Here is a 16,318-nt window from a genome sequence, read left to right as displayed (position 1 = left end):
GGACATCACAGAAGAAGCAGGAAGGGGGAAGTGCTGTCTTCCGGATATGACAAGACGATTGTCCTCCAGAACGCAGTAGCTGTAGTTAGTAGCCAACAAGATCAGCCTGCATTCCAGCAGACAGGACTGACTGGGCTAATGGGTTTCAAAAATCATTAGAAAAACAAGAGGACGTGAAGACAGGATGGGGACATATGGGAGGGGACATGGTCTCACTGTGTAGTTCTGGCTATTCTGGAACTTGTTATGTAGACCAGCTGACCTTGAACTCATAGGGATCTGCCTGCCTTAGCCTCCCTGGTGCCGGGATTAAAGGCATGGGCGACCATGCCTAGCAAGATACATTGTATTCATCTATGAAACCTTCAAAACACAAATCAAAGATAGTCTAGGGTTGGACAGAAGGCTCAGGCTCAGTGGTTACTTCCTGCTCTTGCTGGGTGCCTGCATTTTCTTCCCAGGACATGGGAGTCACAGCCACCGGAAGCCCTAGCTGCAGTGCATCCTTTGCCTCGGGTTCCCAGAGGCACCTGGAGCCATGCACGCATACCCTCCTGCCACGTCTGCACATAATTATCAAAGAATAACTCTCCTCTTAAAAAAAAAAAAGCGCTGGGGAGGGCCTAGGCAGCTTGGTGGCTACCAAGCTAATGGAAAGATGGTTGTAGCGTACGTCCAAACTACAGATTCCAAACTAAGCCTAACGCTGTTTTAAGCCATGAGACATTGGGGTGACTGGTCATGCCACAAAAGCAACGTGTATTCATATATTGTTTTTGCTAATCCTACCTGATGAGTTGGAACCCTGGGTCAAAGAACATCTGCCTCAGGGCCCTGGAGCTAGAAACCAGGGGGTGGGGGGTGGGGGCGCGTTTGAGTCTTCCAGCACTCATCTGAACTCGGTATTCCTGGTCCCACCAGCATTCCACAGAAGGCCCCAAAGGTCAGTGTGCCTCCCGACCTGGCCCTCACCAACCTGTGTTACAGCCACTTCTACCAGCATCCATTCCTTTACTCTGAAGTCAATGGCACGGATGACTCAATGGCTCCCTAGCCTCACCCTGCCCAGGGCCTGTCCCATGGGAGCTTTAGGTAGACACTTGACGAGTGAATCAAACAGTGGACATCCACAGAATGAGGAACCAGAAGCAGGAGCTTGGAAAGGCACAGTTTTATTGCAGCGCGTCAGGGAGGGTCTCAGATCCGCCCCACCTCCTTCAGCTTGGCCACCAGGTCCTCTGTGGTCTCCACCTTGACTCCGGCTAAGCGTTGAGGGGGCTCCTCCACACTGATCACAGAGAGCTTGGAGGTCAGGTCCACACCCAGGTCTCCAGCCTTCATCACCTCAATCTTCTTCTTCTTGGCTTTCTGCACACGGGAATCAGTGGCTCAGGGGAGCAGCCAAGCCCCTGTCCTGACCCAACCTCCTCCTGACGAGTGGTGCATGCGTAGAGCCACACTTGTTGCCAGAATCTCTCTGCTGGCCAGCAACATGATTTCTTATAGCTACCCTGACGTAGTCTATCCCTGAAGGATAGGATACCCTGGGAGCCTCAACTGTAGCAGAAGATCTTCCACGGTGACCCTTCCTAAGCTGCTCACAGAGCACAGAGAGAACAGATGTCCTCCTGTTAGCTACGGTGACTCCATAGACTGCAGCTGACCTGGCCTACTGAATCCTCCCAGTGGCTAAGCTGATCTACTGGATCTTCCCCCTTAGCTGGCTTGACCCATTGAACCCCCCTACTCACCAAGGTGACACACTCAACCTTCATATTGGCCAAGGTGACCCACCAAACACACCATTTTGATCAAGCTGACTGAAAGAACGCATCCTGCTTATTGTAAGGTTTTGGGATCAATTCCCTGTTGACCAAGGGACCTTTAGCTCCCTCCAAGATGGCGTGAACAATGACTTCCAACTGGCAAAAATGACCACGAGCCTTCCCTCAGGAGCCAAGACGGGATGACATCTTGCTATTTGCCCAGGATTGTCTAATGAGCTCCCACCGGCTAGGATGGCAGGAAGAAAGCCCTCTGCTGTCTGCAGAGATTTTCTACCTGCTGTGACCCTAACAGGTTCTCCTGTTGCTTTGCTAGCCCACTGGTAAGAGGTGAGCCTGGGAACAGCCAGCCAAGGTGGCCAGTGACCCCTCCCTTTGGATGCTATACCCCTTGTGGCCTTGTCTTGTGTCACAGAGGAGGCACCGGTCCCTACAATAGGCTGTGGAGTGGGGTGAGCCATTATGTTAAAGAACCCTGAACCAGGTTTTCAATTCACCCCAATTCTCCACTCACCATGATGTTGGGCAGTGTGGCATAGCGAGGCTCATTGAGCCTCAGGTCAGTGGTCACCACAGCTGGCAGCTTCAGGCGTAGGGTCTCCAGGCCCCCGTCAATTTCCCGTTCCACTTTCACCTTGTCCCCCTCCAGTGTCACCTGAGAGGCGAATGTGGCCTAGAGGGGACAGCAGCAGAGGAAAGTGAAGTCGAAACAGGCACTAAGCAGGCTTGGCTTCCACTGCTGAGCACATGCATAGGGAAGTGAGTAGATGAAAAAAGAGAGAAGAGGCCTGTGATGTGTGAAATCGGGGGTGACCCGCAGCAAGCGAACTCAGGCGGTGGTGAGGGGAGCTCATCCTCATTTCTTTAGTCAAATGTGGCGTGGGGCTGGAGAGGTGGCTCAGTGGTTAAAAGTACTCGCTGCCCTTGCTGAGGACCTGTGTTTGGTCCCCAGAATCCAAGTCAGGTAGCTTACAACTGCCTGCAACTCCTGCTCCAGGAGCTGATGGCCCTCTTCTGGCCTCTGTAGGTACCTACACACATGTGCACACACCAACCTCCCACCCTCCCACCTACCCCACCCCAGCCATCACCGCATAATCATACCTACATATAATTAACAATAAAATAAATCCAGGAGATAGAAGGCTAAGGGGTTAAGAGCACTTACTACTGTCCCAGAGGACCCGAGTTCAATTCCCAGCACCTACATAGTGGCTCATCTGTAAACTCCAGCTGTAGAGGAGCAAATGCCATCTTCTGGCCTCTGAGAACACCCACACACATTCACATAAACATACACATACATGCAAATGAAATGATGAGTAAGGCTTTAAGAGCTAGTGGGAGAAAGGACAGAACACACTGGGCACGTCTTTTCCCCAGCCGGCCTCATGCTCTACAGTTTCAGGCATGGTCACCTCTGCTACTTTAACACTAGCTACATTTATCATCGTTACTATTTATATATGTGTGTGTGTGTGTGTGTGTGTTTGCACATGAATGCACTGTCCACAGTGTCCCAGGAGTGGGTGTTGGATCCCCTGGAGCTGGAGTCACAGGCAACATGGACACTGGGAACCATGGTCTGGCCTCTGCAAGAGCAGCCAGTGTTCTTCTTAACTGACAAGCCATCTCTCCAGTCTTCAACACTACTTAAAGAACCCTGACCCAGGTTGAGGCTGTAGCTCAGTTGATACAGTGCTCGCCTGGCATGCACAAAGCCGTGGGTCCCATGCCCGGTACAACATAGACCAGGGCTATGGGTACATGCCTGTCATCCCAGCACTCAAGACGTGGAAGGAGGAGAAAGAAGATGCCACTGTCATCTTTGGGCTGAACCCAGGGGATCAGACTTGGTGCCAAGGGCCTTCACCTGCTGAGACATTTCAGCATGTTCTAATTAGTTTAAATTAAAAACCTGACATTGAGGTGCATTATCATGATTCTGGCAATGATTTCATTGGTGAGCCCTGTGTCAATGTGTGTCAGGCTGTGAATCTTGTGTGTCTGTGTACATGTGTGCGGGCAATAGGTGCATGTGGAATGCAGCGGATGATAGCTGGTGGCTTCCTCAATCATGCTCCAGCTTATTATTTTTGCATTTTAATTTTGTGCATGTGCAAACACACACACAGACCATATACACACACATACACAGGCACACACACAGACACTCTCACACACACAGACACACTCACACACATACTCACACAGACACACACACAGACACAGACATACACACACTCACACACAGACACACACATTTACACAGACACACTCACACACATAAAGACACACACAGATACAGAGATACACACACACTCACACACAGACCATTTACACAGACACACACACAGACACACACATACAGACACATAGACACTCACACACACATACTCACACACAGACACACATACATTTACACAGACACACAGACACACTCACACACATAAAGACACACACAGACACACTCACACACATTCACACAGACACATTTACACAGACATACACACACACACTCACACACACACACTCACAGACACAGAGACAGTCAGACAGACAGACACACACACACACAACTTGGGAGAGTTAGTTTTCTCTTACCATGTGGGTCCAGGGGATCAAATTCATGTCATCAGGTGTGGTGGCCAGCACCTTTCCCCACTGAGCCATCTTGCCAGCCCTCCACCTTATTCTGAGACAAGTTCTCTCATTGCAAATCGTGCGCTTCATGTGTGCTTAGCTCACTGCACGGCCCTAATTTCTCAGTAAAGCTATTACAAAACCCCCATAGTCCAGTAACTGGCAAACTTTCACGTCTCTTCAGAACAGTGCTTCATCCAGTGTGGGCAGGAAAGGCCCTTCTGAGCAGAGACCTTAAGCAAGGCCCTGAGGGAGCCAAAAAGCAAGTTGGGGAAACAGCACCCCAGGAGGCGAAGACAGCAGGTGCAATGACTCAGGGAGCAGACCTTGCAGGATGAGGATGCTCCTTACCCCAGCCTCACCTGCGGCCAGTCCAGAAGTCCAGCTGTCATCTGGCCTGTCTGGTTACAGTCGTCATCAATGGCCTAGCAGGGAGAAAGAGAGAGAGGAGGAACTTCATGATGATGGCAGCATCCTAGGCTCCTTACCGATAACAGCGCTCAGCAGGCAAGACAGGAAATACTTCAGGCTTTGCAAACTCTTCAAGCAGGTCACATGGCGCTCTAGCTACAGGTGATATGTAAATGAAGATGTGTGGGTGTGCCAATAAAACTTTATTGGGAAAGCAGATGTAGCCGGGAGCCATAGATTGCTGATTCCAGCCCTAGAACGACCTCCTTCCTGACCCAAGGGAGCATGGGTGTGGAGCAGCCTGGCATCCCTTCTGAGCTCTGTGCAGTCACTCACTCATCTAACTTTCAAGGCAGCTGGGATCTGTGCCGGCCACAGCAGAAGCCAGTAAGATCCTTTTATCCACCCTCTGCCTCCCACTTCTCCACGGACTGGTTCAAGGATGGTCACAGGACTCCAGCTGGAAGATGAAGAGCAAGTCCTGGGGTTCCTGGAAGGCTGTCAGCTCCTGCCAGGCATACACGGACCCCAACCCTACCAGGCTCTATCTCTTTGGTTTGTTCTCTGGTTCAGCACTTGGCCTCAGTTTAGGGGACTCTACTGTGACTCCCTGGCTAATGGTAATGGCTTCTATTGTCTGATTTTCACAGTGCTGGCAGGATTCCCATGACCTGTACCCACACCCTCTCCCCAGAGCTGGCCTGTTTCCAGGAGCCCCTTTCCTCACCCCTAGGACCCCAGCTGTCTCCTTTGTCTCCTGTACCCCCTGCCTCTATGCCCCACTGATCTCCCACCTTCTCAGCATCCATCCATAATCCCTGTCCTCTCTTCTCTTCTGCTCATCAGCTCCCACAGGAAGGGCCAGTGTCCCTCCCTGGGTATCCAGAGGGGACATGTGAACCAGCAGCAAGATTGCCTCAGTGAGCCCCAGGGCAACTCAGTCATCACCTTGGTCCACCTTCTCCAAATGCCAGGCCATTCCTACTGGCCCCAGAGGAGTTCCTGTGCCTCTCCTGCTCACAGACCAGCTGCGGCTCCCTACTGCCCTACAACAAACACTCTTAGGTCAGTTTCAAGGCCAGGTCAGATTCTTGCACTGGAGCATGTTCTTTGGTTGTGCCCCCAACACAGACGTGGTTATCAAGCCAGACTGTGTGTTCTTGGCCTGTTACTGCCCTTGCACTACCCCTGGCTTGGGACAGGCCTCTGTCTCAACCATGTGAGCCCAAACCACAGTCTGTTAGACTTGGCCAAAAGCATCTCTCTGACACTCACAGTGGTCTCTGTTGCTGGCTCACGCTCTGTCGGTGGAGATGGCAGGGCCCTGTGCTGCTTGACCTGGCCTGTGTAAGCTGCCAGGTCTGAGCCTGCTGCAGTGTGCTCTCACACCCATCCTAAGCAGGGTGAGGGCTGGGCAATGGAGGGCCTGGCACACCAACCTGCTTGCCCAGGAACAAAAGGTCCACCTTCTCCTTCTCAGCCAGTTTGGCCAGGACCCGGGCCACCTGCAGGGGGCCTAAGCTTTCTGGTACATCCACATGGATGCCTCTGTCTGCACCCATGGCCAGAGCAGTTCGGATGGTTTCCTGAAGAGGGCAGAACAGTTACTAGACATCTATCATGTTATGACCAAACAGCCGAGACCCCAGCCCTCCACCCTCAGACCCAGGATCCAGACCCAGCCCTCCTCCTTCAGACCCAGGGGTCCAGACCCAGCTCTCCTTCCTCAGATCCAGGGTCCAGACCCAGCCCTTCTCTCTCTGATCCAGGGTCCAGACCCAGCCCTCCTCCCTCAGACCCAGGGGTCCAGACCCAGCCTCCTCCCTCAGACCCAGGGGTCCAGACCCAGCCCTCCTCCCTCAGACCCAGGGGTCCAGACCCAGCCTCCTCCCTCAGACCCAGGATCCAGACCCAGCCCTCCTCCCTCAGACCCAGGATCCAGACCCAGCCCTCCTCCCTCAGACCCAGGGGTCCAGACCCAGCTCTCCTTCCTCAGATCCAGGGTCCAGACCCAGCCCTTCTCTCTCTGATCCAGGGTCCAGACCCAGCCCTCCTCCCTCAGACCCAGGGGTCCAGACCCAGCCTCCTCCCTCAGACCCAGGATCCAGACCCAGCCCTCCTCCCTCAGACCCAGGGGTCCAGACCCAGCCCTCCTCCCTCAGACCCAGGGGTCCAGACCCAGCCCTCCTCCCTCAGACCCAGGGGTCCAGACCCAGCCTCCTCCCTCAGACCCAGGATCCAGACCCAGCCCTCCTCCCTCAGACCCAGGATCCAGACCCAGCCCTCCTCCCTCAGACCCAGGGGTCCAGACCCAGCCTCCTCCCTCAGACCCAGGGGTCCAGACCCAGCCTCCTCCCTCAGACCCAGGGGTCCAGACCCAGCCCTCCTCCCTCAGACCCAGGGGTCCAGACCCAGCCCTCCTCCCTCAGACCCAGGATCCAGACCCAGCCCTCCTCCCTCAGACCCAGGATCCAGACCCAGCCTCCTCCCTCAGACCCAGGATCCAGACCCAGCCTCCTCCCTCAGACCTAGTCAGGGTCCCTCAGCACCTGGCACTGTGAAGGGCCGCAGCTGACAGCGATGACCTCCTTCACCAGCTTCTTCTCCTTCAGCCGCACAGCCTCCTCCACCGCAATCTCACAGAAGGGGTTCATGGAGTGCTTCACGCCATCAGTGACCACGCCGGACTTGTCAGGCTTTACTCTAATCTGCGTAGTGGACAGGGAAGGCACAGGGTCAGGGCCTTACTGCTGAGCCTCGCACGGCTAGATGCGGAAGGCCGAGGTCCACAAAGGGCCAAGACCTTCTTGGGTAGGGCCATGGGTTCTAATTCCATAGCCATGTAGAATGCACAGGTGACGCCAGGCCACCCTCTCATTTCTCATTCAGACGTTCCTAAGCAGCAGGGACATTTGACATGGTTGTCCAGACTCTGTGTTTACTCTTGGAGTGTGTGTGTGTGTGTGTGTGTGTGTGTGTGTGTGTGTGTGTGTTTATGGGAGAAAGTTCTGTATGCCTCTGTATGCTTCAGCCCCAGTGAATAATAACACCTAGCAGGATATCTCCAAGTGTATTAGAAGTGCACCCGGCAGCCAAGTGTGGTTGCACACACCTGTAACCCAACACTTGGGTGGCTGAGGTGGTGGGTTCCGAAGCTTGAGGGCTGGCTCAAAACAAACACTCAAGTTTAGTTTCACGGATCTGAACTCAGGATGTGAGCATAGTGCACCCTCTAGGGGCCTATGGGAGAACTGGCTATTTGGTTTATTAAATTCATGTGTTCTTGAAAGGTTTGCTGCTCTTCCAGAAGACTGGAGTACCACTGCCTGTAACTCCAAGTCGGGGGGGGGGGGGGGGGGAAATCTGACGCCCTCTTATGGTCTCCACATGTACTGCACTCACATGTGCACATACAAACACACATACATACATAATCAGAAATAAGAATTGAAGTGTCAGGCCGGGTGTGGTGGCACATGCCTTTAATCCCAGCACTTGGGAGGCAGAGGCAAGTGGATCTCTGAGTTTGAGGCCAGCCTGGTCTACAAAGTGAGTCCAGGACAGCCAAGGCCACACAGAGAAACCCTGTCTCAACAAACCCCCCCCCAAAAAAAGAATTGAAGTGTCATTATTGTGTGTGCCTTTGTGTGTCAGGGTATGCGTGTGGAGATCCATGGACAACGTCACTTCCTTTACCTCTAACGCCCAGATTACAGGCGTGTGTCCTTAGCTGCGCCTTGCTCCCAGTGCTCTTAAATAAGTACATGGAGATGACACTAGGAGCGAAGGGGCATCATGAAGGAGCCGTGCTCTGAGCCACTGTGCTTAGCTGCATGCGTCACTCTAGCCTCAGAGACCAGCTCTCATCCTCTCCCATGTGCACAGGAGGAAGCAGGCTTTGAACTGCAGTGCCTGGCTGAAGGTGTCGCCATCTGGCAGCCCCGGACGACGACTTCTAGCAGTTCCTGGAACTGTGAAGGAAGGTAACAGGGGCCTGAGGAAGCTGTTAGGGACCAGCTCAATGGCTAAGTTCCGAAAGAGGATCTACGTGGACCAGGTAAAGCGTGAGGAATGGTATTCCAGGGAGGTTTGCCACAGGTACTGAGACCCTGATGTAGGAAGGAGAGGGAGGGTAGGCAGAGTCAGAGGAAGCCAGTGCGGCCAGGTTAGAGCAGGGTGGCCAGGTAGAGCAGGGTGGCCAGCAGCACTGAATGTTAGTGATAGGCACAAATGGCCTTCCCAGAGGTATGCAAGGTAGAGACTCTCTCTAAAGTCAAGCAAGGCAGGGGCTCTCACCAAAGGCAAGTAAGGCAGGGGCTCTCACCAAATGCATGCAAAGCAGGGGCTCTCACCAAAGGCATGCAAGGCAGGGGCTCTACCTCTGAGCCATGTCCCTGAGTCCCTCGCTAAAGGGATTCTAGGTAGGTGCCTTCCCACTGAGCCACATCCCAACCCCCAGGGATTTTACCAGGGATTCTACCACTGAGGCATGCACCCAGCGTCTCACTGGAGAATTCTAGGCAGGGGTGTTACCACGAGGCCACACCCTCAGAGCCTCACTGGGGATACTAGCAGAAGCTCTGACATTGAGGCATGACTGCGGCTCCTCACTTGTGGATTTTAGACAAACATTCTACCAGTTAGCTACATTGTGATATCTCTTTCTACTTTGAGATGGGGTCTTACAGATTTGCCCATACTGGCCTTGAACTTACTCTGTGGCCCAAGTTAGACTTCTCGTTGTTGTGATGACCATGAGTGCAAGGTTAATGACCACGGCCTTGACCTGTCCAGCAGGTCACTAGCTATGCAGCGAAAACTTGTCAACAAACCAGTGAGAACTTACAAGGTCACAACCAAAGTCCCAGGGCCCCTGCCCGTGCTCTTAGACACACCAGCATGGGAAACAAAAACAAAAGCTTTGCCTTAAAGAAGTAAAATAAAACTCAAGGTGGGGTTGGGGATGTCAGATATATCAAGCATGGTGATATGGGCCTGTAACCACCTCCCTGCCCCCCCCTCCCATCTTGGGAGATAAGGCAGAAGAAGCAGAAGTTCAAGGTCATCCTTGGCTACATAATAAGTTTGAGACCAACCTGGGCTACAACAGACTCTCAACAAACAAACAAACAAACAAACAAGAGTTTCCTCTTTAAGACAGAGAGGAAACTTCCTTCCCAGAAAAGGCCTATGCTGCTGAGTGGAGGAAGGGCCACTCTAGGAAAAAAGGGGCCAAGGAAAACTGCCAGCTCACTTGCTTAGTGGGATGCCTTAAAGGTGTCTGACATGTTTCCAGGTACTTGACAGGATTAAGCCGGAAAACAATGGTTGGCCTGACACATCTACAGGGGTGTTTTACTTTTCTTTTTTGGTAGAACTAAGTTTCAGCCCAGCATGCCAGCAAGTACCCCATCACTGGGTGGCATCGTGAGCCCTCTCACTCTATGGATTCAGGTGACTCAGCATTCTAAGCTTTTCCCAGGCAGGCAGCCCAGCCCCAAGGGTCTAATTCACTTTAGCAACCTGGATTCCTGAAGTCTGTCCTAACAGCCAGGGAACTCCATCTTTGTTACTGTTATGTGGGAGCAAATGGGGCACAGAGAAGCCAACTGCTGACCCAAGGCCACCCAGGGAAGTGGGAACGGAGGGAAGAGGTCTAACTTAAGGCTGTCTTGGAAGCAGGAAGCTCTATGGAGTAAACAATTGTGTCTACTGGCACTACCCCCAAGAAGGGTTTTTGGTTTTTTGAAGAAACCTCCTGAAAATAAGCCTTGTCTGCAGACTTTGACCAATCAGCATATCTGACTGTGGAGACTGGAATGCTGCCGATCCAGAGGCTAATTACCTTATCTAGGGCTAGGTCTAGTCTAGACTTGGTCCTCCGTAATGCCGATGACTCACAAATAAAAACCTCTTGACTCTATAGACTTAGCAGACCAGCTTCCATCATCAATCCAGAAGCTATGAATGCCACCATGAAGCATCTTGGGCCTATAGAAAAGTGCCCCCCCAATCTCAGTGCACCCGCCCCTCCAGTGTAGCCAGCAATGTATTTGAAACTTGCACTGATTTATGGCTTTCTTTATTCTGACAAAGTATGAAAACTTCATGAAACTGATTCCATGTTGGATGATGGAATGTGGGGGTAACCTTAATCTGCATTTCTGGGCTACAGTCACTCAAAATGGCTCCAGGATAAACTCGGGGCTTGCTCTGTTCTGGGTAGGCACTGGACCAGTGAACTCCATCACCAGCAATGTGCTCCTTTCTTTAATTTTGAGGCAGGGTCTTACTACGCTGCTGCTCAGAATAGCCTTAGATTCACTGTAGCTCAGAATGGCCTTGACTGTTCCAGACGATGTTTTCTGGGTAGACAGGATTACGGGGTAAGGGGGTTTCTATGTAGGGGTACACACCTATAATCCCAGTATTTGGGAGGTATAAGCAGGAGAATTAGGAGTTCAAGGCCATCTTAGAACACATGAAACTCTTTCTCAAACCAAATTAAACCAAACCAAACCAAAAAAGACAAACATAAAGGAAAGAGACCTAGATGGTAAAAGTGCCTGCTGCCAAGCCTGGTGAGCTGACTTTGATCCCCAGGAGAAGACTGGCTCCCTCAAATTGTCCTCTGACCCTAGGCCCATGGGCATATACTCACATTTCTGTACACACACACACACACACACACACACACACACACACACACACACACACACTTTTTTCTTTTTAAAGAGAGGGTTTTAAAATGTAGCTTCTGGCAGCCTTTCCTGGACCCTTGGCATAGTGCTCAGACTTCCCTTTGGGTCTGTGCCATACTCTTCCAACCAGAGCTTGACGGGAAAGGGGCACCTGTGGGGCACAGAAAAAGCAGAGCAGCAAAGCCTGATGGGAGATCACACACTGGAGACAGCAGTGACAGACTGGGGTCAGAGCACTGAGACCTTCCAACAAGGGAGCTGAGTGCTAGCAAACACAGGTCTCTTGGGGGTGACACTAGGGCCTGAGGCTGGGAGGTTGAGGGTGGGGGTAGGGAAGGGAAGGTGTGGGGAGCCAGTGTGTCCTCAAGCACTAAAGCGGTGGGGTGTCCACTCCACAGGTGGATCCATGCTTCTGGGCGGGAAGGTTCTATTCTGGGCCTCAGATTACCCAGCCTCTCCTGGTTAACTCAGAGGACTAACCTTCCAGAAAATGTGTCCCTGGCCAGAAACAAGCACCACTGAGTTGCCAAATACCTATTAATACCCTCTTTCTCTCTGTCTCTGCATGCACCGCTTATAATTTAAGGAAGTTGCCAAAGAGACTTCCATTACCCACAATCCACTTCGGCACACCAGGCACTGTTCCAAGGACTCACTTAACCTAAGCCCAACACTCCACTGTGGCGGCACTTGCCAGCAGGACATGCTGAAGAGGCATAGTAGGAAGACGAAGAGCTGCAGCTCTTCTGGGCTGCATTTCTGGGCCCCTGAGATGGATCGGTAGATAAGGCTGCTTGTGGCCAAGCCTGATAGCCTAAATTTGATCTCTGAGACCCACATAGTAGAAGAAGAAAACCCACTACCTTGATCTGGCTTCTGGTCTCCACAGTAGTGCTATGGCATGTCAGTCCCCAGCACTCACATGGTGGCTTACAACCAACCACCTGCAACTTCAGTTCTAGGGGATTTCCCATGAGGGCTAGCCCTCTCCTGGCCTCCAAGAGCAGTGGGTGTAAAAACTGTGTATCACATATTTACAGGCAAATGAATCACATATAAAACAACAATAATTTTTAAAGGCCATTTTATCAGTGGGATGAACCATTCAGCTGGCATGCCTGCAGCTTGAAACTGTTCCCACTGTGAACACATCAGGCGCTCTCTCCCCCAACAGACCTCAAATTCCAGAATGACAGTAAGAAAGTGACACTGGTTACATGGTAGGGAGTGTAGAGGGGGCAGGGCCTCTGAGCACTGTGATCTTCAGGAGGGGCTCACAGAAGGCCTCACAGAAAGTGATCTTTGGGCAAACACTTGAGGGACTGGGTGACCCTGGAACACTGAGGCGAGTCACACTTGGTCCAAGTGCAAGGAGCTGCCAGTCTGGAAACAGGGGTGTAGGTGGCACACTGGGGTAAACAGAGGACCACAAAACAGTATGGAAAGGACTTATAGAACAAAATCAGGGGACCTGAGGAGAGAGGAACTTGATCCAATATTGTCCTAATCAATTGGTCACAATTGTCAAGACAGGAAGATAATGCTGGGGAGTAGAGCAGAAAGGACGTCAAGGCCAACGAATCAGCTGACTTGAGGCACAGGCTGGAGGTCGGGGAGCAGAAATGGCAAGGGAAGGCCCCAGGAAGGACATATTTGGCTGCACCAAATGACCAAGGGTCCCCAGAGTCAGCCTGAGGACGTGGGACTTTGTATTGAGAGTCCCGGAGAGGCACGAAACACTGCCCTGCATGTAGGAAGTCCCCAAGGCTGGATGAGAAAGGGCTGGAGGGGAAAGCCCATGATCTGGGGGGTGGGGGTGGGGGGCGTGGGGCGGCTGGAGCTGGGGTCTAGGTGAAACAGGGGCTCATGGGCTAGAGCCTGGGGCTGAGGAGGAAATAATGGTGTATTAGGAAATGACAGACCATGGCAGGTTGGGGTTAGGAGGAAAAATGGTGCTTAAGTAATCAGATGATCAAAAGGTGGCACCTTGAATCAAGCTAGCAAGGCCTGACTTAAGGGAGGTATTTCAGACAGTGGATGTGAAGCAGGAAGCCCTGCACAGTGTGGGAGGGAAGTGCCACTGACCCCGAGAAAAGGAGAGCTGCAGATACCACACTGTGTTCACCTTTCAGTTCAGTTCTTACTGGAACGTAGCGAGGATGACCATGGGCCAGGCTCTGCAGTAGGAGGTGCTGGGATTAAAGCTGATTCAGGGTGGTGAGGGTGCTCAGTATGGTGCTGCATGCACGCAGGCCTAGCATCAAAGCCAGCTGCGAGGCTGAAGATGGAGAGGCTGAGGCCAGTCTCGGTAATTAAACATTTCACAAATAAGATGTAGAGACCCAGGCATGGTAGCACATACGTGTAATTCCAGCATTCATGATGTAAAGGCAGGAGGATCAGGAGTTCGAAGTCATCCTCAGCCTCATAGTGAGTTCCAGGCCAACCTGGGCTGTCTCTAGGGGCTGGGGAGATAGCTCAGCAGTTAGGACCACTGCTGCTCTTCTAAAGGACCCAGGTTCCATTCCCAACATGGCCACTAGGCAGCTCGCAAGCATCTGTATCTCTGGCTTCAGGAGCTCTGATGCCCTCTTCTGGGCACCTATACTTATATATGCATATCAATATACATAATAAAAAAAAATAAAATTAGGGACTGAAGGGAAGGCTCAGTGGCTAAGAGCACTGGCTGCTCTTCCAGAGGAACTGGCTATCCACGTGGTAGCTCACAACTGTCTGTAAACTCCAGCTCCAGGGTGTTCGACACCTTCACACACGCATGCATGCAAGCAAAACACCAAATGCACATAAAATAAAAATAAACAATTTCTAAATTTTAAATTAAAAAGACCTTGTGTGCAATAATAATTTTAAAAATAGAACAGAAAAAAAAATAAAAATAAAAAAGAAACTATAGCTCAGCACTGGCCCGGCCTAGCATTTGGAAAGTGCTGGGTTTGATTCTCACCAACACACACACACACACACACACACACACACACACACACACACACACACACATATAAATAAATGGTGGTTGAGTTTGGTCCCAGGAACCCACATGTTTCTCAATTAGTCTGGAAGTGCCACCTCTGTCACAGGCTGTTGCAAGCGTCCCCAAGCCAACCTGTTTTCTCTCTATCAAATAGGCAGAAAGCCAGACTTGCCTACACTCTTGCTGATTACCCAGCTGGGGATCTGGCCGAGGCCTCGGTTTCCTCATCTACCCAATGAGATTAAGAGCACAGAAGATACAAAAAGATTCATCTCTGCACAGGGCTCGCGTCTGCTGGTGCTTGGTGCCCACCTCCGTGTCCGCTGTGAGGGTCATGGTCATTTGAATCTGTCTCCTGTGTTCTCTTTATCTCATTCCGCGGTGGGGGTGGGGGTGGGGATGGAGGCATTCATGCCAAGGTTGTAGCCAGTTTTCACCCATCTCAAAGGTCTCTTGGGTGCATAGTCCCTTTCCTAGGAAACGGAAGGGAACACCCAGTATTATGGGGACAGACATGAATTGCCACCATCTTTTTCAGTTCAGGTTAGGCCAAGCACTGAGAGAGACTGGCCTGGGAAGCCAGTCTGATTCAATGCTGCCTACCCCAGCCTCTCTCTGGGAAGAGGCCATGCCCTCAGGAGTGCTGCCTTCAAACCTGATGGACAATGAAATGCCGGGGCACTCCACTGTCGCAGTCAAGGGGGATCCTTTGAACTTGCTTCTCCAGCAAACACAGGTCTCCTTCCTTTTCTAGCTAAGAATTTTCTCAAGCACCCCATAGCTATGTGGGTGAGGCAGTTTCTAAATCCCGGGGAGCCAGATGGCTTCCCAGGTGCAGTACTTGTAGAGCAGGCAATGCAACCTGGAACGCGATGAGTGAGGAAGTGCAGACCCCACAAAGAAGTCTCTATTCTGCTTCTTCCCTTGCTAAGTGACTTCTTTGTGCCTCAGTTTCTCCGCGTGTTAAATGCAAACTATGACTCCTCCAGGCCACGGTTATCAAGGGACTGAGAAAGAGGGAAGCAGGGTCGTGACCTCAAAGGGAACTGATTGTTAGGAACTCACAGCCCTTGATCTTTGCTCCAGGTATGACTGACATTGGGTCAAAGCGCAATAGAAATTGATTTTTGAAAGGATCTCTCATACGGGGTACGCTCTTGATAATTGGAAGCTCATAGCTGCGGGCTCAGGGTGCTGGAACAGAGTTGGGGGTGGGGAAAGTCACCTTCACAGCGAAGTCGATGACCCTCTTGACAGCCACAAGCGCGCGCAGCTCCGCCATCTTCCCGCAGCAGTCACCGGCCAGGTCCGGTAGCGCTTAATCCAGACTTCAGGACACTCCACCCCCATATCTGTCTCTGCGCCTGCGCGCCTCAATATCAACCAACCAACCGCCGCATAGCAAAAAGAAAGCCAATGGGGAGCGGAATTCAGGGAGGAAGGTGGGACCCAGGGCGGGCCGCTGGGTGGAGGGGGCGTGGCGCGGAAGTAGGGGAAAGGGCATTTCTAGGAGTGAAGTTTGCTGAAATAACTCCCCGCCCTTCGCTCGTGTTGTTCCTAGGGCTGCAATTCACATCCAGGTTCCCCCTTTCTCCACTACTCCAAGTCGCCGTGTCCGTGTTCCCACGCGCACTCTGTGCCTTCCCCCCCCCCCACGCTCCAAGACCTTCCCGTGTTTGCCTCCGCGTTCTTTCGTATCCACGCTCGTCTCCGCCCCCCGCCCACCCCCGCGCCCACGTCCTCTATGAATTCCCTGTGTCGGCTCGGTCTCGCCCCGCTTCTCT

General features: G+C 52.1%; 1 protein-coding gene across 1 annotated transcript; it reads right to left on the bottom strand.

Annotated features, from left to right (window-relative positions):
- Positions 1-1,156: 1,156 nt before the first annotated feature.
- Positions 1,157-15,918, bottom strand: ETFB (electron transfer flavoprotein subunit beta). The gene is made up of 6 exons (XM_084773272.1): positions 15,760-15,918; positions 7,388-7,546; positions 6,278-6,424; positions 4,790-4,852; positions 2,299-2,457; positions 1,157-1,368 (listed from the first exon to the last, which is right to left on the bottom strand). Exons 1-6 carry the CDS (start codon positions 15,814-15,816, stop codon positions 1,198-1,200), a joined length of 756 nt encoding a protein of 251 aa, XP_084629398.1. The 5' UTR covers positions 15,817-15,918; the 3' UTR covers positions 1,157-1,197.
- Between the last annotated feature and the right edge of the window lie 400 nt (positions 15,919-16,318).

The sequence above is a fragment of the Acomys minous genome (genome assembly GCF_964271855.1).
Source record: "Acomys minous genome assembly, chromosome: 2".
NCBI lineage: Eukaryota > Metazoa > Chordata > Mammalia > Rodentia > Muridae > Acomys > Acomys minous.
The sequence above is the reverse complement of the archived record's forward strand: the minus strand, read 5'-3'. Positions and strand labels throughout refer to the sequence as shown.